This window comes from Triturus cristatus, chromosome 10, assembly GCF_964204655.1.
Source record: "Triturus cristatus chromosome 10, aTriCri1.1, whole genome shotgun sequence".
Classification (NCBI taxonomy): Eukaryota; Metazoa; Chordata; class Amphibia; order Caudata; family Salamandridae; genus Triturus; species Triturus cristatus.
Window position 1 is genome coordinate 1,021,948,100 of NC_140593.1, and position 24,628 is coordinate 1,021,972,727.

The 24,628-nt window shown below is 40.9% G+C and overlaps 1 protein-coding gene across 1 annotated transcript in view; it reads right to left on the bottom strand.

Moving 5' to 3' along the window:
- The window catches only part of DAGLB (diacylglycerol lipase beta), a 211,297-nt gene that overhangs the window by 162,867 nt on the left and 23,802 nt on the right, over positions 1-24,628 (bottom strand). Inside the window, exon 2 of the mRNA XM_085629027.1 lies at positions 4,430-4,581. Within this exon, the coding sequence (XP_085485153.1) occupies positions 4,430-4,581 (152 nt within the window). The remainder of the gene's footprint in view (positions 1-4,429; positions 4,582-24,628) is intronic.

Sequence of the window (24,628 nt, forward strand, 5' to 3'; positions counted from 1 at the left end):
AACAGGCAACGAGGGTGGCAAAAGAAAACGTGGCCTACTTATATTCAAAGGCAGATAGATCTTGCAATGGTGAGTATTTTTTTTTGTTTGTAGGGAGACACAGCTTCCAGTCTTCCTCTTCCTGGACCAGGCCCATCGAAATATTAGTAATAACTCTGACAAGGAATTGGGCAAGCTGATAATAACTATTGGTTGAGAGTGTGGCACTCACCAAAAGTACCCATAGAAATCTATATTTGGGAAGAAAACACGAATACATATGCTGCAAACAGATTTTGAGAATTCTCATTCAATATTCAGTATTAGTCCTTTACTGGAACACCATTTAAAGAAAGTAACTGAAATAAAATGAAATAGTAGTTTGGTAAATATGAATTGATTTGACACCATTATAACAAGAAAACACACATTAGGTAACATTGAACAAGTTGGGCAATACCGAGGACCACTAAAACAGAATTTATCAGAGAGGTAGGGCCAGCTGGGCTCTTGAACGTGCACTTAACAGAGGTGCTATGGTGTAGCTCACACATTTGGGTTGGGATTGTGGCCAAGTGCAAGTGTGCTTGGCTACATTGAAAGTTAGATACTGGAACCTCTGGGGCAGTGGATGGTCCAATCTTGATGCTCCTCTGAGCCTGAAATCACAGGTGCAGTGAATCTTCTTCATCCTTGGCAGGAATAATCAAGATGGCATTGAAGCTATGCAAGTGTGGCTGAAGAAGTGTTTCTTGCATGGCCAATTGTCGTTTTCCCTATGTTAGCCTAATTGTGCACGTTGTAGGCCGCTTTTATATTTGCACACGTTATTACATACCACGCTTGCCTTTGTGCCACATTGTATTTTCACACAGAACTTTTCCTGGGATTTAGTCAGAACCCTCTAAACAAGGTCAAAAAACAAAAAACATTGCCCCTTGTTATTCTCTCTGGTCAGACACTAGCACCTAGACATATTAAAGGAATGCAGCCGCTCTTTTTGAATACACATATATATGTTCATATAACTGAGGATAGGTATTCTGAAAAAAGACACTCAGCGAAGGTCCTGAAGCAAGGTTGCTGTATCAGCTGGGCGTAGAATATCCACCTATGTATGCTAAGGTACCGGGTCTGCCACTAATACCAGAGATCTATAATATATAATCATTTAGCTTCCGAAGAAAGTGAGGTGGTGGACGTTAGGCTTATCTGTTTTATAAAATGACAGGGCTTAAGGAGGGAGGGCAAGTGAGGCACTATAGCTAGTCAGACTCGGGCTCATCGATACGGAGGTGGTATAGTGACTCAGTCCCTACATGCTGATGTTCCATAGTTCTAGGCATAGTTCTGTTCTAGAGCAGAATCTTTACAACAGGAGCAGCCGGAGCAAGCAGAGGCTTCAACCTCGAGAGCGCCTTTTTTGAGCAGCACCGTCGAACAGTGGGCAGAGGAGATGGACTGCCAATCTGACCACAGCTCCAGATCACAGATTGTGGTAAGAAAGTGAGCCAGGAAAACATCCAAAATTGAGCAGCAATAGGTAAGGAGTGTTGAAGCCCTTGAGAGCTGTCCGGCTTCATGACAGCTGTCTAATCAATGCAAATCATTCTGAGTACTTTCTACTGCAGACTCGAGGTGCTAGTGAGTGGGCATCATTGAGAGTTCTATAATTCTTTTGAACACAGCTCCTCTAGTCCAATATGCCACTTAGAGAAAAAAAAACAAGCGGAAAAAGGACTTTTTCAACCAATGGAGATAATATCAGCCCAGAGGAATGACCATGTAAAGGAGGGCCCTCATGCTGCCAACTTAACTAGAGATGAAGCACTGCTTCATGATCTCTCTGAAAACATGATGAAACTACGATCAGGAGGTTTCCTTGAATAAGGATGGTCTTGAGGATCTCACAGTAAACCAGCAACTGTTGAAAGTTGAGTCAGGAGCATGTCTAGGATTAAGCAACAAAACAATACAAACCGTTTGAGGAATGTGTTATTACACCTATCATGTGTCTGTAGCAAGAAACGGAGATGTTAGACAACATGACCAGGGACTCTCATTTGATAGTCCTGTGTTTTTCTCAGCTGTCGGAGGGAGATGGTATCAAGTATATAATCAATTAGCTACTTGAGGTAGAAGGGGTGGGTTGCGAAGCAGCGGCTCGATTGGAGTTATGTTAAGTGCTCCGCCTCCTAACTAAAGGAGAGCCCCATGTGGCCCTGAGAGAAGGCACATGGGGCTAGAACTGTCCTTTTGGAAGTGGGGACCGTGCATTAAAAAAAGGTTTTTACACTTGAAGCTTTGACGCTTGAAAGTTGATCGTTAGAATCAACAAAGTGCTCATGTTTCTTGACCACAGCAGAATCATACGAACCAGGAGAGACCTGCAGGTCATCAAAAAAGAGCTATAGGCTGCCCTGCATGGGGCCTCAATGTGCCTCCATGTAAAGCTAAGGGAGCAATATGGAGATAGGAGCTAAGACTTCACAGACCTGCTGGCAGCAAGAAACTTTGTTGAGTAGAAAAGGAGAGACGGTTAGGAAAAAGGGGCTGCAAAGCAATCCAAAAAATACCAGAGAACCATTGATTTGTGGTGACTGTAAGATCCAACCATATTTCCCAGGGTTGGAGTATTCAATGGTTATGATTGGGGACACAGCATTGTAAAAGGAGGTGTTTCCTCCTCACTCCCCCCAAACATGGCGAGGCCCAATCCATTTGTAATAAATTACCAGTGAGACAGTATAGGAACACAATTTTTTGGAAATGTACTGCAACAGTACTAGGTCTTGTGTGATTTTTTATATATTATTATGTACTGTTCCACTTTATTTAGGTATTTCTCCTAACAGAGACGTCCCCGGTCGATGAGGATTGGTCCTTTATCATGCGATATTGCACAAGGATAGATGGGGTTATTATGACTTACCCAATTCTGAGATTTTATTTAGGCACCCCCTTAGCAAATTGGTGTGATTTTAAATGTAACAATGTTATCGTTGTAATTAAATAAACAATAAAGAAATTGATTGAATGACTGATTAGTTGATAAGGTCTTGTGTACGATTTCAACTTTCTTGAAAGGGCATGCAATGGTTAGTCTATCAATCCAGAAGACTGGAAAAACCAAAAGAGTAATGCAAAAGAAAGAAATAAGACATACACAACATGATTCTCATACAATGTACAGTGTATGCAAGATGAGCCTCAAGATACATAACATTTACTTTCAGTACTGAATAATGAAAGAAGTAAGCAAATCATTAATTCAAACTTGCAGAACATGTTAGATTCCTAATCATACATTAGCACTACTGGGCAACAATCTTCACTTTCTTTGGGACCATGAATTTTACTTCACTCACGTGTTGCACACGGGCACATATACTAGTGCTGGCTGCTCTAGGAGGCGGCTATACCTCCAATCACACGCTTCCCTATTCTGATGGCAAACATGCTAGTCACAATATGTACACACAATTCCAAATAATGAAGATCCAGTAGGGAAGGTTGTCCTAAGAATGTAGTTTATTGGTGCCAATGAGATCAGGCTCCCATCAAATCTAATTGTATACTGTGCTGCAAATTCAATTTCTAAGGCTAATTGAACTCAAAAGCCATGCAGTAATCACCCACTAAGCCAGTAACCCTCCTAGTTCACAAATGTATTGACACGCAACGGATTTGTGTTTGTAGGAGGCTGGCTCGGTATATGCTGTACACCTATTGGTGTAGCACTCTGCACTGAGTCCAGACAACCCTTTGTGATAGATGTTATGGTCCCTGAAAACCAATGCTTTCACTGGGTAGCTGTAGAGAGCAGCTAAAGCTTATGCATTTTATTGTATTGAATAATTTCATATGAAAAGCATCGTAAATACATAAAAAGTATTTATGACACACATATACCCGCAAAACTTTGCTTTCCTCCAATTTGCTTACTATGGACTCATTTCACGTTACCATGATATTGCCAATCCAACAATTCTAATTACGGGTGTATATATGTGGCAAATGTTTGTATGTATTCCCAGATGTTTCCCACATGAAATGATTACATGAAAATGTATGAACATATTAAATTATGGAATAGAAATTATTGTATGTGCAATTAGGTGCTCCCCAAGCCTATCTGTTGTATGGGAATAGTATGCTGCAGTCAGCTCACAGACGTTGGACCTAAATGTGGTACCGTTTGCACTTGTGATCAATATTCTGCACGAGATTTAACAATATTAACACAGGTGTCTTTCGTTGTTTGTTTTCTTTTAAATAGGAAAAAACTAAGTAAAAAAAATTAAAAAATCTTAATTTGAACAAATGTGATCTACTACAACGCCTTCCACAATGCTCAGCAGATCTTCCCATTTTCTCAGTTATAGATTTATCAACATCTTACTTCAAACAATACAAAAATTCAATAAATATATAGCTGGATATTACATACCTTGCATGCTGACATACACAGTGGCAGATATAACACAAATGATGGCAGCCACAAGACCAATGAGGCCAATGAAGTAACTTTGTAGCAACATTCCCCCAGTGCAGTCAAAATGCCCTTTGTGTATCGAATAGAGAACAACAATGCCAATCCACCTGCAAATACAAGGATGGGTAAAAAATACATATGTTTATAATGGACCATCCAAGTTACCCTTTTGTTATATTAGGATCAAAAAATCTTGGTCTATATAAAAAGGAATTTAATATCTCAAAAGTATTCTTTTTACTTTTATTTGGTCAATTTCATTAGTTTTCAAGATATAAGGTTGAGGATTTACTGCATGCTTTGTAGAAGGTATTTCAAGTTGCATTAGATATCTAATGCAATACCACCATAAGAAACGTATATTAGAGTGTGGTCATCTAATTTGGGCAGAACATTAATATTTAACTTCTCAGTGACATGTGCATATCCATTAATCAACTTATAATATATAAATCAAATGAAAAGGCAATATGAATTTACAAGAGTGGAAAGTGCAGGGCGTTATGTGAATTTGACTATCAAGTGAGCATGCATCAAACAGTTCCAACCTCTAAGGGTTAACAGAATCAAAACATCATTGGTAAAATCTGTACAAAACATAACATTTTGGCACAAACTTCTGCCTTTTCCAGTGGAATTTCTGTCCATACAGAAAACCATAACTGAAAAATTAAAATAAATACATGCTTATCTTTTAGAAGAATCTTACAATAATTTCACCATTGTTTTTTAGGTCTCGCCTGGCGTTAGCAGCGCCCATGCGCTGCTCTCGCGATGCAAGGGCCTTTTGCGATCAATTCAGCCAAAGCTGAATGCACGCGCGTACAGATGAACAAAGATGGCTGCTCTCACCATTCACAAAGCTAAACCTGCACGCGTATGGACAAAAAATGCGCGCGCATGTGGACAGCCCAACGCCATCTTTGTTTACTTTAATTAGCATAGGGATGTGCACATAAACACTTTTTTTTGTCCCTACGCGTGCATGGCGGCGTGCTTTCGCCAGGTGTTACGGGATTCTTGTTCTTTTGTGTCAGCTTGGATCAGTTGTGAAATTATACATTGTTTGTTTCCTTGGAAATGCCATCGTTCTCTTACAGCGCCTCGGTCCCTTCGTGCGCTGACTTCAAGCAGCAGTGCTCCCTGAATCTGAGGCCACGAAGGCGGTGCCGATGAAAGCGCCTTTTTGTTGTGAACTACAAAACATGCAACGTGAGATCGCCTCGGTCCCTTTGTGCGCTGACTTAAAGCAGCCGAGACCTACTGGCTATGCCAATGCTTGTCTACAATTACTCCCTCAAATAGCTTATGAAAGGCCGAAGGGAGAGAGTTGATGGTAGAAACAATGTGGATGTCAATATGTCTTAAAGAAGTACATCATTCTCTCGGGCATTGGTCAGTAACCTATTTTCTTTTTACCTGGATCTCTAAAGCAGTGAGGCATGCGCACTGACGCATGCGCACTGACGCATGCAACATGGAGACACCTGTACTGCCTCCAGTGGTGGCTGCTCTAATTTTGGGGTGGTAGGTCAATGCGGGGGATTAGGGGGGACAGGGTAAAAGGAGACAGGGGTGAGGGGAAAATATATATATATATTTTTTAAAACAACTTACCTGCTCTTGCCGCGGCCTCGGTGCTCCTCATTCCGATGTTGGTCTTGCTGCACTGGCTCCCAGGGGGCAATCACAGCGCTGCTCTCATGCCGGTAATACAAGCATTAGAGCAGCGCTGTGATTGGCCTGTGCGGGCTGACCTGACACTCACTCAGGCCAAGGAGGCCTGGGGCTTTTCTCCAACCTGGCTGTACAACACAGCTGGGTTGGAGAAACATGAGTGAGCATGTCTGTTTGGCTGACCTGAGACGGCCGGCCATACAGACATGCACACTTACAAGTGCCCAAACACTCCTTCCAGACTGTGACGCTCCGCAAGATGGCCGCGCCCCCGCCTGGGGATAATGAAAAATAAAATGATAATAAAGTGGTTTTCTTATCATTTTATTGGTCAATGGGGCAACGTTCCTCCGCCACAACTGAGGAACTGCCCCTCGCTGTCTCAGAGGAGAGGTACTGAAAGCAGAACAGCAGAAGAAGATGGAAGGGGGTGGTGTCACACCAGAGGCTGTGGAAATTTCAGGTGGCGCAGGGTAGAGTAGTGATGCGGTGAAGGAGATAAAAGAGCTGCTGTGGAAACAGTGGGATGTGACCACAGTGGAGTTGGGTGAGAGGCCTGGTGCCAATAATGCAAGGCTCAGGGGCACACGCACATACAGAGCTGGCCTCTCGGTATTAATAAAAGTCACAATAAATCCTAAAAACATTAAACAACGTTCGTTTAACCTGAAGAAGAACTTTTTCAATATGAAACCACGCAAACATGGGGGAGACAGAGAGGAAAGTACCACTTCTGCAGAGGAGAATGAAGACGGACTCTCACAAGGGGAGGCTTTTATCTTGTCCTCATTAAAAGCCCCTACGGAGCACCACAAGGCAGATAGAGGGAAGGTAGCTGCATTGGAAAAGACCATGAAGTACTTTTGGGGTTACTCTGTCATAGAACAACTGGTTAGTTCCCTGAAAGAATAAATAGTGTCAGTTAAACAGCCTATAAAGACCACAACATCCAGAGAAGCTGGCAAGTTGAGGAGTCTCTGGTCACCAGATAAAAATGGGGCATTTTGAAAATGAGGCTAAAATAATGAAGATTTAGATCCTGACGTTTCCAGCCTAAACACAAGATGGACACTTAAAGTATGAGGTGGAACACTTCCTTAATGAGCTATTACAGGTGACTAACAGTGACTGTTAGTATCGGTACAGAAAGCAGTAAGATTATCTAATAGAGGCGGGAAAGGACAAAGAGCAGACGGGGGCGGAGTTGTGAATTTGATGGACCCACTTCAGCGTGATAGAGTGAATAAGGCACTAGCAAAGAAAAATCAGAATTGAGTCGAATGGCTACGGGGTACATGTGTGTTCCAACTTTAGTTTAGTGATACTGGGGGGTAAGTATGAACCACAGGTTATGAAGAGGAGCTTTCCTAGCTTGTTCTGGAACAGTCCCCCTGGTTTCCGGCAAAATCCAAGAGTGTGAGATTGAGAAAAGACAATGGAGTTTGCAAACGCAGAGGCGGCTAGGGAGCCCCTTGCTGGAAGCGAAAAAAAGAAGGGTCAACTTGAGGCAATGGCACAACCCCAGAGAGGTGGCTTTGAGACATACTGTAGCTGCGTTCATCTCCACCCTGGATGGAGCTCGGACCACACATGGTCTCCGAATATAGGCTTAAAGGATTATTTGACAAGACAGTTTCTATAACAGTTGCCTACACTGAGATATTTTGGACCTTCTTTTTTCGCTTCTTCAGAACATGCTGGGTTCTTAGAAGTAGGCCTGGGTTGTAAATTCCGTTCCGCTCGCAGAATTTGGGTAATTTCGCGTTCCGTGGAGAACGCGGAATTGCCAAAAATTCCGCGATCTGCGGCTTCGCGGAATTATTTGCTTGTTCGCCCATTCAAACTGCGTGTTCGCAAGATATTCCCCCCCCCCCCCCCGAGCACGCAAACAGCGTTTGCGAACAGGAAAAAAGCATTGCGAACGGGCGGAACAAGCAATTCCACGTGTTCACGGAACTCTGCGTGCTTGCGGAGATTTTTTGCTGTTTCGCGGAGCGTTGCGTAGCGCGACTACGCATATTCCGCCCACCCCTACTGAGAAGCGGGCTTATGCAAACAAGTGTTTTGGGATATTGAGATGCACAGGGTCTGTAAATGGTTGCTTGATTGTTGAGATAAATATCTTTGTGACATGTCACCACTTTGATGCCGATAACCAAACTAGAGTTTTGTTTGTAATTGACGACTATCTCTGCTGGATTTTGAGAACCGAATAAAAAAATGTAAACCACAAAGGAGGCGCGTTGCAAGTCTGTGATGTAGAGCTATGTTATTCCTGATTCTAGGCATCGAATTAAAAGGTTTTTTACTGGGATTTTTCTTTGTTACATTTCATAGGTTTGAGTAAGGGCATGTCACTTCTCATTGTTTACTGTTGGCCTCGTGAGGTGTTGAGGTCATCTGCCAGGTAGGCTGACTGTAACTGCCTTTTACAAGATGCAGAGCATCCACAAAGGTCTATGGGTTTGAAATGGAAGCTAGTGTAAATCAATCTGGGTTTGGGGCTGGCAATTTTGTTTGGGGGACTCTTGAATGAGATCAGTATGAAGTTGGAGACACTGTTGAGATAGGTCCAAAGTTGTTGGCAAAGAGAAAAGATTCCTTTTTAGTCTGATTCGGTTTTTTTTGTATTTGATAATAGATTTGAATGAACGAGTCAGGAAGGTCCATGACAGCAAAAATCTTTGGATACAATAAGGGTTTGTTAGATTCTTAGTGTATTGTGACTACACTACTGGAGAGTACTATCAGCCCTGTATGTATATGAAATATATTTTTATTTCATGATCGAAGCGTAGTCCTCTGACTGGCACCACAAGTCACTGAAAATGAAGGCAACAGGAATAGAGCCTTGAGAAACACTAAAACTGGGAGGTGTTGGCATCTGCATATCCCTTTTAGACTAACTGATGATGGTCATTGAGGTATGATAGTAATTAGGCAGCTGTGTCATCAAAGTCTATGCTTGTCTTCAGCACTTTAAGCAAAGCGTAACTGTCAAAAGTGTTGGACCATTGTCTGAACTACTGTTGTCTGTGATGGGTAGGCATCATCCATGATTATGGTTTCCATATTGCAGACCAACGTAAAGGGGAGTAATAGTAGCGCAGTAAATTAATAATATGGATTTGTTGCTGTAGTTGGATGGCGACTTCCTTATTTTTTCGTGACTGGGTGATGATTCAAGAGTTAGCTTTACAGTGAGCATCCAGCTGTTTTTAAGGAGAGGGGGGATTTACCCTGCTGCAAATATCTGGAAAGATGACTTGTGTGAGACTTACACTAATTATGTTGTGTTATGGCAGAAGAGCTTCTTCAAAGAGGGCATTACAATGTCGGAATGTATTATGTGGTCTTCATATGTTACTACTTTGAGGGTGTGAAAAATGTCTGAACGGGCTTTGCTTGAAAAAAAGGTTAAAGGTGATCCATTTTGGAATGTTCCTGGGGAAAGGGCAGAACTCTGAAGGGTTGGCAGAAGTTTTGAATCTGTTGTCTACTCCGGTTTATCATAGCCACAAACAAAATGATGCATATAGTGGAATTTATTGGTAGAGTGTTCTAATGGTGTGTGTTACAAGCTAGCATGGGTTTATCAACACTGAAAGATCTCCACTTTTGTAAATGGCTGCCTTTGAATAGACAGCTTTATGTTATGGTGATGAGTTTTCTGCAAGATGAGGGTCAGGATCATAGAGGTAGTTTTGTGCTTTGGTCTTGAGACATTTGTTCCATATGGTCTTTGATGGTTCTTTTGTGGTCAATCAGCAATTGGGTTTATCAAGAAGCGGACTGCTTCGGTTTTAATGATCTGAATTTCAGTGAGGCATATGCCAATATTGACTGAATGTGGACATGTAGAAGAGGATGCGCATTTGTGAGAGAGCATCATTGGAGAACTCCTACTCAGTTTCTGATTGATGTGGTGGATGAGTTAGGAGTGCTGCATGGAAATGCTGAAGGCAAAGTGATCAGTCCTGTTTACAAAGAGGCGTTGAAGGGACGGTGATGCAACAAGAAAAAGGTTGAATATGTTGCCTTTTGGTTAGGGGACACTATTTGATCTTTATTGTTTTAAAGAGGTAAAGGATGTTTCTTTCATTAAGAGAATTAGCTCCTCTACTGAAGTGTTAAATAGTAGGTGTGGTGACTAGCTCTGTGATCTCCTAAGTGCTTGTTACTTGAAGATCAGAAGGAAGGTAGTGGTTGGGAGCAAATAATCAGGTGAGGGGTTTACATAAAAAGTAGTGTGCTCTTCCTGAAGAGTACGAAGCCAGGAGGATCCTTGGATGTCTGTGTGGGCTCCTCCAGACCAGACTTCTGCATGTGCAGTTGATAAGTTGAATGCTATATCTGGTGGGGAGAGAATTCCTAAGATCTGCTTGCTGCATGATTATTAAACAAGCATGAAAATTAATACATACATTTTAAAGTGTGCTATGTAATGTTTCATTGTTTTTATACATTAGGCTTCTGGTAATGTTGGTGTCACAGTGGTGACTTTCAGCACGCTGTGCCCTTCTCAAAAGCAAATTGGAAGTTAGGACTTCAGACTATCCAATAACCATTGTGAATGCTATGTGCAGAACTTAAATCCACTTTTCTGTTCTTGAAATGGTGAGCTCTGCCTGTTAGATATCAGGTTTCACTACAGTGAAGGCACTACAAAAAGGTGGGTAACTTTATTGTTCTTGTTGTGGGCTTTCACATATGTATGATGGCACTGGCCTTGTGGGTGCATTATTATAATTGTTTATTAGGGTATCCTGATAGTTCTGACCTGGAAATAAGTTCATGAGCGACGTGCTTTCCCTACCTACCTCGACGCCTTTGAAGCCTCTATTCTTTGACCTAGGTAGGCACTCATTCCAAGATATAGCACGTCTGCGCCCTCTTCTTTTTTGGGCCCGTATCAAAAGGACTGCCGAACTGACTAATTACGCGGCAGCTCTTGATGAACTGGTAGTAGCCGACTCTGGGAGTAAGATCAAATGGCTAACGGATCTTCGGAAACTTTTATCCGCCAGTGGACTAAATGAGGCATGGTGTAGCCAGACCCTACCTACAAAGCAGGTTTTAAAAAAATGTACTGGGAATGGGTGCAGATCCAGGTCACTCAAAATCCCAGACTGGGGAAATTGGCGTAGGGATTCTTCCAGCATAAAACCACCTGCACATTGGAACCTTATTTGGATTTTATCCAGATCCCCAGAGACAGGGCACTATATATGAAGATGAGATTCGGGACTCTCCCTACCAACAGCTTAGTTGCATGTTGGAAAGGGCCAAACACGATACCTATACCCTGTCCGGGTTGTGCTTATCACAATGAGTCCATTGCACATCTCTTGTTCGCCTGTCCGGCGTATAGGCTCCCCAGAAATAGGTGGCTAAAGCCGGTTTGCCAATTACTGGGTCCAATGAGTCATCGTAACACTCTCCGCATCTTATGTACAGATACCTCCTCACTTACTTTGATATGCGGGGTGGCCAAATTCTTGGGCTCTGCCTGGTTAACAAGAAGCAAGATTTTGGCTAGGAAGCCTAATTGCTTAATTAGTGCAGACACTAATTGTGATTAGCGTCCACCTATCTAGGGTTACAGAACTGGGTCTCCCTTTTTTACATAGGGCTTCAGTTTATACTTTTAGTTTTAGACTTTTTATGGTTTTTACAAACAAATCATGAACAAAATATGTATTGGAAACTGTATCCGTATAAGCTGTTTTAGGCGATGATTTAATTCGTTTTTTTAAATTAATTCTGTAAATATGTTTTTCTTTTTATTCGTAAATGCACTGCTTTTATGATATTTTAATATCGAATAAAGCTTATACTACTAGTTCTGACCTAGGCACATGGGCAGAAGACGGATTCACAAATAACAAGGAAAATACAACATGAAACAATAACTACAGGATGGACAAGAGGATATGGAAGAACTTGTGGCAGTAGTCTTACTTGTTTAGATGGTTTCTGAAAAAGTGGGAATGCTAGCAAATTTCAATTAAGTCTTACATTATATAGTAAGTTACTCCTAATGTCTTGTGCTTGGAAGAATGACTGAGTTTTTTGTTTCTTTTGTTTTTGGGATTTAAAATAGGAGGCTTTATTTAGCTCAGGTCTTTTTTTCTCCTGGTAGTGCATGGCTTATCTTTTACATAGTAGGGTGGCCTAAGATAGAGAGCTTTGTGTGCGATACAGGCTATTGTGAAGAGAATTCGGGTTTTAAGAGGCAACAATAGAAATGTGGCTAGCATCCTGAATATAGTACATCTTTACTATAACCCAAGTGAAAATTGTGCGGTGGGTGAGGACTGTTGAGCATGTTAGCCTGGTCGCCATATAGTCAAGCCCTAGGCATGACACCAGTCTCTAATGCTTGTTGGAAGCCATGGCACAAGGAGGAAGGGCATTAAGGCCTCTCAACTACCAGCATCTAGGTGCTCTCTCTTGGAATCTTTGGGCAGTAGGCTGTATTATAACATTGGTCCCAAAAGAAAATTGGGAATTTCCTTGGACCAACTCTGAAAGTCAAGCACGTAGACTATTGGGACGGAAAAATAGTGTTGCTTTTTTCAGGAATCAGTAAGAATCTTCAGGCTCCAGCAAAACTACAAGTTGCAGAGGCACCCGGTACGCCACCATATATATATAAATGGTGGATTTTGATTGGTGACTTTTCTAGCAGACCCGTATAAGGGCCCATTACTTGATGCTTTGAACAAGCAATGCAGGGTTGATTTCTAGAAGCACAAAGGGTAAGACCCTTTGTACTTGAAGGGGGCAGCTAAGCATTGGATTGCCATTGCTGAGGCAAACCCAAAGAAGTGGAGTGCTATGGTCTTTCTCAAGTAGCTTCATAGGCATATGTAAAAAGCCATTCAACACACCTATAAATAGCCAAGGGAACATAAAAATCAGTTTGCATGAGAGGCATCCTTTAAAACTCCTATAAGTCTATGATTTAGAACAACAATACCAAAAAAATTAATATTAGTTCATTAGCTTCACATACCTTATAATTAGTACAAGGATCACTGCTGCCTAAAAGTTATTTATTTATTTAATTCAATGAGGTTACATTTAGAGACATCTTCCTGGAGGACCACTGTTATATGGAAACCGTTGTACCATGCTCCTATATAGAATAAAGAATTTGAATGACAGAAAAAGTGACACTAACGGAAATTCAGCAGTGAATTAGGAAGCATTCTAACAAGAATTTGATTTCCTACAGGCCAGAATAAGTGTAAAGTTAACCAAAGCTTATACTTGTACTGACAGGTATTCAGCTCCACTGCATTCACCTTAGCCTTTTCAATGCAATGAAAAAAAATCTACATTCGGTACTTTATCATAAGAACATAGCCTGCAACCGACCAATATTACATATTAACAACAACGCCTAGATGCTTGGCAAGCTTGTTTACTGAGGGTAGTTGAAAGGATGGAAGATCAGACATTAATAACCAATGGACAGTAGGGCATTCAGATGATCAGGCAGCACATTTACTTTTCACTGCTTCAAGATTGGAATATATTTGGAAATAACATCTGTAGTATTCAAGTACTTAAAAATGCTTTAAAATGACTGATAGGGAAATTGCTATGTAAAACTCTACTTGATTTGGGAACCGATGAAACTCATTTAAAATGCATAATATGCTTTTACACTACTTATTTGAGTAGTTTAAAGGTATTGCTCAAACCGACCTAGACTGAGGAATTTGCAGTAATGAACAGGATGAAACAAGACGGTCATCACATCTTTATTTGATTGTGTCAATCTCCTTTTCATGCAATACCTAAATTTCATTTAAGGTCTAAAGGAAGCGGAATCATATATCCAGTGGTAGCAGGCTAAAGGATTCCCAATATACTGTTTACAGATGACACAGTTCTTCCAACCAGGATTCCAAAAGAACTACAGAGATTGCTTTCTTCCTTTACATATTTATATACAAACAAGGACATGAGGATGATACTCAAATCATAGGATACGGAGATGAGCAGAAAAAGATTGAGGTACAGAATAGTTTCTAGTTCTCTGGAGAGGTACACATTCTATGACTATCTTGGAACAAGATTAGCTTCAGTTTGAAACTGAGATCTGTGTTATCTCCCAAACAGCATGTGTTCGATATGACACATTTCTGGATTTTGTTTATTCAATCTGTATACAAGTGTTTGCTCTGTAGTCAGAAAAATGATGACTTACCAAGCCAAATTCCTAGTAAAAGCAAGGCATCGCACAGAGGTTAGTGAGATGAGACACTAGACATTTGTCCAAACACATTTATTAAAATGTTGCTTGAGATATAAAGGACCTATAAACTGTGTTTGGTAACTACATGATGGCAATTAGGCTTACTACTAGTATTCTAGAAATAGCAGTCATAATGTTTTGGTTACAGCTGTAAAGGTAGTGAATCTCTGTCTTTGAAAAGTAAATTAATTAAAAGAGCCAAATCAGAAATGAAAAGTCCTTGGCTGGCAGCAGCACACAACTCATTCATGAATTTAGGCCTAGTAAATTGATTGAAATCTTCAAAACAAGCTACCAGCTAATAAAAAAGCAGTAAAGAGCAACATATTTATGAAACACAAACTAGAGCTCAAACTCCTCAAAAACCTATCCAAGGAAAGTATGTGTCGATTATTTAACCAATATAATAACGGACTGTGCATTTAGTAGTAATAGTAGGGAATAGAATAATCATTATGGAAGAAAAAGTAAATAATTTTCTTTGGCCACTTAAGCATGACGAAGATCTTTATATTTAAGTCTGTTTTTAGCTTTGTCCACAGTAAAAAGAGGCACAAAGTTGCTTCATAATCAGCCTTCTAAATAGAAATTAAAAATACGCAAAAGTTTACTTTCCCTGCAACTTCCTATACATTTAAATATACTGGACCATTCAATCACTAGTGCCTTGGCGACTACAAAGGTAGGCCAGTAGAGTAGGTGAGTATTGCTAAAGACTTCAGTGTCAAGATCAGGCGCAGGATTTTGATAAAGAGGGAATGCTGTTTTTCCTTTAATTTTTTTTTTTTTAACAATCCGCTTTAACCCAGCCAGACCGAGTGCCAAGAGTTGCTCGTGGAAAATATTCACTGACATCTTAAATAGTCATTTAAAGATATCCCATAGTTTGGAAAACGTGAAGGAGCATTTAGCATTGGACTCTGAGTGAAAACACTTTGTGGGAGACAGCTTAAGAGGTCACTAAGACAGTAGTTTTTATGTCTATGGTAATGCAAAACAAGCTCCTTTCAAGGAACTTTTTGACAAAAGAAAGGAGACATTGAAAGGTTTGGTGTTTGGATTCCAGAGATCGGCTGTTTTGTCAGTTTGCAACGCTTCACACCACAATCTTGCAGGAAAGGCTGCAAGAAGCCTTACATGTCATGGTAGTCAATGCAGGCTTGCTCTGCAGCCATTCTAAAACACTGGATTTTCTGATCCTTTTTTTTTTCTTTCACAAACTTGATTCAATAGGATCTGAACATGGTACAAAAGGGGCTGATCCAGCTAATCACTTTTAGGATTACAGGTCAAAGTGGGCAGTCCTGCTTCTTTCAGAAAGTGCTTGATTCTTCCTGCATGAATCTTGAACCGGATAGTAGGGGTAAAACGTCAATTTGTAGGGCTTGAGCTGGCTAGTTCTTGAAACAGGACTTAGACCTAGTTTCAGAGGAAGCAGTGGAACTTCTAAGTTTCTTATCTGAAATGATCAATGAGGAGACAAAGTTTGATTGGAGAACTAATTCAGATCAGTAATCGTAGTTGTTCTCAAGCCACTGGTTGGCATTCCAGGAGATAAGTAGGGTCTTGAAGCGAATCAAGCATGCAAAGCATTGGTATTGTAAGCACTAAAATATATGAGTCGTAACTTGTTCTGTAGACCAGATAAAAGGGTTCTGTGGCTAAACTATTTGGAGGTAAATAGGTAATTTTGGTTTATCTGATCCCATGTGAAAAATGTCAGGATCTTGAATTTGAAGCGTGTGGTATTTTGTGCTGGTGGTGTGGTATTAAACAATATGATTGGAACTATGATGAATAGCAAAAGTATATTTTATCAAAGTTTTTTTGTATTACACAAAACTATGTGTGTGATATGCTGCTGGAGAAGACGTTCAGCTGGTACTCATCAGGTACAATCTCAATTTCTAGCTGGGAACCTTTTGCCCCAGTTTTGTCTCTGACCTTGATTTCCTGAGTCAAACGGGTATGCAAGAAGCTAGCATAAACATCTTTAGGTTTGGGAGGAAGAGGAGAATGTAAAAGCCTCACAAGTCATTATTTAACCAAATTTACCTCAGACCTATTGGAAATATGCTATTGTTGGTGGAGACAAAAAGAACAGCTGATGGACAGAATGCTGACAATGCAAACATTCACCCACAGTCAACAGATCTGGGTTTTAGACATCTTTTTTTGCCCTGCACGCCACCCCAGTTTGGAACAAGTCATATGCAAATCAGTCTTGACACTGCTCCCCATGGGAACAGCCCAGCCCGAACTGCTAGGCCATGTGCTCTTCGGACCGGAAACAAGCATCCTGGGACCGGTTTCAGGGTAACACCCCTCATCAGTCAGGTTAGCTTGAATCCTGGGGCGCAGTGAGAACGGGACCCACGTCTGGGCACCCTTCCCACCTAGGGTGACAAAAGCAAAAAGAACTGATGATGGACGGAATGCCAACAATGCAAACATTCCCCCCAAGTCAACAGACCTGGTTTTAATCCATTGTTACTCCATGCCACTGGAGTCAAGCCATCCTGGCTGATGAAGAGTGAAACCCTGAAACCGGTCCCAGGATGCTTGTTTCCAGTCCAAGGAGGACCTGGACTGGCAGTTCAGGCTGGACTTTTTCCATGGTGAGAGGGGTCAAGACGGATGTGCATGTGGCTGGGTTTAAACTGGAATGGCTTGGGGAGCAAAGAAATTGATGGACTGTGTTTTTTTGCAATTGTTGGAGGAGAGTAAACACTGAAAAAGCACAGTACTTTTCTACACTCCTGATGCATAGCATAGCTTTTAGTTTCTACATAAAAAGGATAACTGAATTCTATTAAAGGTGAGCATTGCCGCACATTTCGGTTATCAAAGAATACTGTTATGTATTGAAACATTTTATTCAGCAACGTCATGCTGAAAAGTGTTTGCGAACCGCTGAACTCTTTGTTGATATTGTGTCTGATTTGCTCTAAAGGTGGATATCAAGCAGAACTATGGGATGGCCCTCTGATAATTATCAACCAAACTGGGGAGTTTTCAATACAAGTGCAATGCTGAGTTTGTTACATTCTGAGGCCACGTGAATCGCAGGCGAGGTGGAATTCCAATGGTCAGTGGATGATGCAGTACTCCATTGGTGGAATTAAGTCACAAGCAGTATTTCTTATGTTTTTTTCTGTGCTTCTGGGAACTTTAATGGGCTCACCAGTGCATTCTGTTGGCAGTGATGCATGACGTATCACTGATGAACTGAATGTTTATTATGCGCTTCCAATTCTGGTTGAAGAATGCATGAAGGTTGACATGGGTGGCCATTATGGTAATAAGACTACATCTCCTTGTTAATGGTGTAGAGAATGTCATGCATGTCATTGAACTACATGTTTCTGGGCTGGTCTTCACGCCAGTGTGACCGCTTACTGTTATCCTTCTGCCTAATGTAGATCAAAAGCACCACTTGATAAATGACGACACTTTAGGCAGTCTGCAAAATGCCTGTATGTGGGGCTGACGTACTATGGAATCTATTTGTAAATAGAGCGTGCAAACTAATGGTGAGCTTTACCAGTGGGGCTATTGTCTTTCTAATGTGTTGGTGTGATGACCCCCTGAATTTCCCTCTTTATGTCTATAATGACCTTAGCAGGCAATGAGCAAAATGCCTTTATGCTTCAGGACAATGCCGAAGCTGTACAACCACACCCTCAGGATCCTGCAGTGTGGCTGCCTCATGGGAGCCTTTATTGGGGTTCTTGGGATCACAACCCATTTGTCCCATGTGCTGCACCTATTGAAATCAGAGCTGCTGAATCTAGACCCATGTTTCTTGAAAAAATATTATTTTCAAACTGCTGCTGTTCCCCACACCAAAGCTGTAAAAATCCTAGACGTAATAATCTCAGCCCATGTAACCTATCCTGTACTCAGCTCAAAGTTGTATGGTCTGATGTCACTCTAGTGAATTCAGTGTTCAACACCGCTCGATCATGTTCTAGAAAAGTCCTTTAAAACATCATGCACATCAATGCCAACACATTCCCAAGCAGTAGAAAACAGCAACAACAAAAAAACTGCAATTAACAAAATTCCTCCTTTGTTCCTCAAAATCCAATCCCCTATCCCAGAAATTGCTGTTATACAGAACAACTAAGAAAACGTGAGACAGTGGAATTCTACACCTCTACTTTTACTCTCAAAGAGGAAAAACTGGCTTTATCTGCAAACCTCCAGTGCAAAAGGTTACTGCTTAACTGCAGACAAAAAATCCAAAGGAAAAAACGTGAACTTTATCTACCCTTATTCCCCCGGTTCCTAAATTCACACATGAATGGTCAGAATTTTCTCCAGTCACCAAATATGATTTTTCAACAATAAGGATAAACCTCAAATCTACCAATCGCTCCTTGGAACCTATTATCACCAAGTCTTTGTTCTCCTTTCCGATTGATGCATGTCTGCACAGTAATACATGTCTCCCAACAAAACAGCTCATTCCATTAACCACTCATGATGGGAAAGCTGACCTTACTCGTCAAAAATTCTCAACTTTATCACAGGTGTGTTTTTCAAGATTCATTCCATACCTCACATACCACTTTAAGGGAAGGTTAATATGAAATGTGCAGGGAGGTAGCCTGACAATCACATGCAAGAGAAAAATCTACTGGCCTCTTTCAAGTCAGCATTTGTACAGAGTGCAACATAAAACAAGCATTGGCATAGCCAATAGGTCTCACTTTTGGGACCTTACAAGTGTTTAGCCATGCAACAGTTGCATAACTAAACAATTATAAGGTCCTAAAAGCGACACCTATTGGCTATGCCAATGCTTGTTTTAACTGCTGCAATGTATTGAAGCCTCACGGAGAACATCTAAGCGGCCGTGCGGCCGCGAAAGTGATCGCGATCAAACATCAAAGCGGCCGCGAAAGTGAAGGTAATCTCGGTAAAGCGCGACGTGCGCGCCTGCGCACACGCACTGTAGCTCTAGGCTGGCCTGTAGCACTTTTTGGAGCCCTCACAAAATGTCTCGCCAGACCAGCGTATGCGCTGGGTCAGGCGAGACCTAAAAAAAGACCTACTCAGGTTTACGGTAAATACCCTTTGCTTACCAGAAGATCCTTCTTGATCACTCTGTTGCTCTCAACGTTATTCAGCAAGAGATATAAATTCAGATCCTTGAAGTCGGCCAGGGAATGTAAGCAAAGTTCTCTAGTGGATCACTTCCTCTCCTCACTGAGCTACAGGAAACAACCAGAAGAGAATGGCAAATCCTTTTTGGAACCTGCTTCATCAAGGATGTATTCTGGCATCTCTTCTTTTTAATGTATTCACTGAACAGCTGGGAATTGAGTAGAAAGGACTACATGTGTATCTTCCAATCTGTGCACCACGTCCAACTATTGCTGAGACTTTTAAACATCAATGACACCAGCCCATTAAATGTTTATTTCGGAAAAATCTGTTTGTGAATGCTATAGATCTTCCTCGTGCCCAACCAAAGATTGAATATTTATTCCTCTCACTCACAGACATCCAGCCAAAGTAAGCAAGATTCAGAGTCTCAACTAGAGTTTTTAGGGGACTGAAAGTACTTCAGTTTCTAGGGGAAACTCTAAATATATAGCAGAATCCACTAGGTGAATTTCCTCCACAGTATATACTTATGATGGAGTAAATTAGACAAGAGAGCTCAACCCGTTAATGTGATAAAGCCCTGTGCAACATACATGGAGCAATCCAAGTCTGGTCCATTCTGGTTAAATATTTTTACCTGGCAATTCCAACACAGATCTGAATGACCTGATTGGTGCCACATTTTCAGGCTATCCTCTAAATGCACATTTACATGATCAACTCATATGAGCTTTGTATAGTATAAGCTATGCTCGTGAACACTCAATGCATGCTGCACTGGGCCTTGGTTTAAAGGCAAACCTCTAAAATAATGCTAATTTCTGAACGAGGCTATTTTCGTTTTGTTTAAAAAAGTTGAAAGATTCTCTCAGCGAATCCACTCATCAATAGCAGAGGATAAAAAAATGTAACTCCACAATAAGCTCAACCTCTCATTCTATTCTAAAAACAACTCAAAACATACTTTTCAGACAAGTCTTTAATCAGTAGGCCTTTCCATTAAGGTGGAATATACTCTGCCCATTCATCCACCCATTTTTGCATTTTCTTCTTAGCTGAATATTCCAAATGACCTACAGCCCTTCCAAACTTGTATGTTGGCAACGGTAAATGTGCATCACCAAAACACAGTATTAACTGATAATTCATTGTAAAATAGGCATACCCATGGAAACAAATGTCAGTAGCAAACTTGTCGAGCTGTGATGTAAGGTACAATTGGTCCACTGCTTGTCAAGTCAGTCATAATGCAGAGATCTCCAACAGGTCGATCCCAAGCTACCTGGAGCCCGCTGCCTGCCTCTAAGTACCTCACACATAATTGCCTGTCAGTTGGTTTGAAAATATGTAGCTGCCCTTTTGCTAAGGCAGCTCTTTGCAAGATTGTGCGCCCCATTCTTGAAGCATGAAACCCTTGACTGAAATTTTTCTTTATTTCTCCGCTCCTTTTTCTCCTTTTTTTCACTACTCCCCTTCCTTGGCTCTCTCTTATCTCTGCCCTTTATTTCTATTTATTTTACTAATATATGAATAAATATTGGATCTAAACACGGTTGTCCCTTAGCGCCTGTATTGTTCTCCCCACGTGTTGTAAATTTGCCTAAAGTGCTTTCTTCATATTGAGGAGATCCCTCCAAGGTAGGTAGTGAGGATATAACCTGCCTCTTGTACGTGGATGCTATAGTAATATATGATTTGCAGGCTAAGGGATTCCAAAAATGATTGAACTTCCTAAAAACGTTTGCCAGAAAACATTTTTTTTAAATAAACATATCTAAAAGTAAAATACTAATATTTAAACGCAAAAAAACAACTTAAAAAAACTAAGTATTCGTGGCATTTGTGAAGAGAAATTCTAGATGTGGTCAAGTCCTATGTATACCTAGGGAAAACCTTTAGTTCCTATTTATACGATAGAAACCATTTAAACCACTTACATACAAATGGGTTGAGGGCTTTCTTTAATGCATGCAGGGGTAGGCACTTTTCCTTCTTAATGCAGCTAGATCATCTGAAAATCTCACCATTCCGGTCATATGCGAAAGAGGTCCTACCAACTGATAATTGTCTCTTTATGAACTCCGTAAAGAGTAAAATCCTACAGAGATTACGTAGCTTGAATACTTTAGCCTCCAATGCCGCTCTACGGCTAGAACTAGGTCTTGTAAGCACTTTTGTCCTGAGCCTGGCGGCTGTCCTACGCTGGGGACTCAGAGTGATTCAAACTGAGGCCAATTCTCTAAGGATGTTACTCGGGAGAGTCGTGTTAATTAGGCACGATAGAATTTTTAGGAGGAATTTATTAAAACACCTTACATTATTTTAAAGTAAATCAAGCGACACTTGCATCATTGTCAATGTCTGAGCTCAAGCTTTTCCTTAAAAACTCATGTCCAGTACTGATACTGGATCTAGATATTTCTTCCTGTAGCACAAGCTGCAGATATGATATAGTATGTGCTTCCTGCAATATGAAGAGATTGCAACCATATCGGAGATGGAACATAGATCACAAACTTTGGCGCTTGATGCTTTTTGTTAGGCTTCAAATGCTACCAATAAGGATTATCACTGGAGCGTGGGAAGGAGCTAGTAGACAGGAGTGAATATGTATTCTTTGCACACAGGATATCCAAGATGTTGATCATGTGATCTTTGCCCGGCTCTGCAAACATTGCGTGTAAAGGTATTAAAAAATTGCTGTTTGCCCACAACAGTATTCGTACAGTAGTTGATGCACACAAACTTCTATGCAATCCAGAAAACAAAATAATTTGTAACAAGATTTTTATATGTTTTAATTGTTGTTTCATAACTACATTGTGGTTGCTTGAATTCTGTTTTTTATAGAATTTTATTACCAGCATCATTATGCTGCTAGCCAGTTGGCCCAACTTATTTTTTTTTTGCTGCTGGGCTTAGGGGTGGGAAGCGTGTATAGCATAAATTATCGACTATTATAAATAGTTTGCAATGTATTTTGCAATTTTAAAAATTACTTGTAAATAAAATATTTATTGTTAAGATTTTTCATTATTATGTTTGATTTGATGCAAAAGGGGCCTGCTATTTTTTACTTTTCTGTTGTCCCAATTTGGGACTAAAACAATAAATAAATTTGCATCAGTCATTTTACTTCCCTCTTTCTTGCTTTCTCTCCTTTCTTTCCTTCCATCTTGTCTTTCTTTATCTTTTGTCATATGGCCCATGGGGACATTGTCGTTTTCTCTAAGTTAGCATGAGCACGCTGCAGATTGTCCGCTGCTTTGTGCACGTTATTACACAAGTTTATTTTGCAACTGCCTCTTTTGCGGTTTTCACATGAGAATCTATTGCGGTGTACACACACTGCAGGTTCCTGGGATTTAGTCTGAACATTGTGAGCAAGGTTGAACAACAATGCGCCTTGTCATTCTGTTCTGGTCAGGCCCTAGCACCTAGACAAAACATACAGATGCAGCTGTTGTTTGGGAATATGTACTTTGGTCTTAATGGAATACATGAATAGGTAGCACACTTTGGAGTAGGACCTTTCCAGGGAGAAGAGCAAGACAGCACCTATGATGTATCGACCAACTATAGACTGAGGTACGGGGTCTGCAGATAACGCCCAGAGATCTTCTGCTATATAATCATTGTGCTTCTATACAAGGGGAGGGAGATTAGGCTACACTGGCTTTTTATAATGACAGCTCCTTTCATTATTTAGGGACTAATTGCTATGCTTACCATATTGGCGTTATGCATTTTTTGGCTTGTTGTAGCATGTATACTGCATATTAGAGCACGTCAGTTAAAATAAATATTTTAAACTTGTTTGTGTCTCTGTCAGATCTTATTGTGGACAATAACAAGAGTGTGAGTGAAGGGGTGTGTCTTGTAAGAGCAAGTGTGATACTAGAGATAGTCGGTCCTGGGCTCATGGGTACTAAGGTGGTAGGATTACTCCGTATGTATACACTAAGGCCCATAATCATATGCATAGTTCTGTGTGCTCAGAATCCCTGCAACACTTTCTTTTCTTCCTTTCATTGGATTCTTTGTTTCTCTAGTTGTTATCTTTTCTCCTTTATTCCTCTAGAATTTTAATATCTCTCTTCTTTCCTTATGTTTCTTTCTTTTTTCCTTTTGCTCATTCCTTATAGTTTTTTTTATTTTCTTCTCTGCCTTTCATTTGATGTATTTTGTGTTTTTTCTTCTTTCCCACTCCTTTTTAGGTCTCGCGCCTTCGTTGCACTGCGGAGCAGTGTTCGCCCAGGCGCGAGGCATTTTGTACGTGAAAAACGGGGAATCTGAGCCGACATAGGAATCGCTTGTGCGTCTCCTTTTCAGCTACCCCATTGGCCCTAGCATGCATCTTTTAATGAAAGACTGCTCGCTATTGGCCAGAGGTGGGCGCATTGCTCCGCCCACGGCCGATTGGTGTCTATTACACGCTTGATGCGTGTAATAGACACCAATAGGCCATGGCTCGCAGTGGCGCGCGCGCACACACCACTCGCGGGCTTCTTCTGAGTTTGGATCCATTTCACGGGGAAGCAACGAAATGTTCAAATGGAGAGTTTTGTCCTGCTTGCTCCCATACTTCTCTGCAGCTCTTCGGATCACTTGTTAGACGTTCGCTTGAACTTATTTCTAAAAGCACTGCCTGGTTTTAAAAATATTTCTTTATATATTCAGATATTTCCCAAAACAGTTAGACCATGGCAGCTTTTTAAATCCGTGCCATGCTTTAGATGTGTGTGTACTAGACTCGACAAAGATCATACAAGTGGGGTAAGAATGGAAAATAAAGTGTTGAGAAATTTGTTAGGTGAGATTTCACGAAACGTTTAAATAATATGGATTTGAGCTAACTGATAAATGCTGGTATGTTGTTCCATATTTTGGGAGCAAAAACGATTGCTCTGAAAATGAATGATTGTCTTGCTTCTGACAGTACAGGAACCCACAGAGCTAGTCCGTTTCTGTGAGAGATACTGGGGGAGTATTCAGTTGTAGTGCCTTCACTGACTAAACCTAGAACAACATCAACGGTTCAGTGGGTCTCATTTAATTACCAAAACAAGGCTGTTCACTCAATGAACACCTGT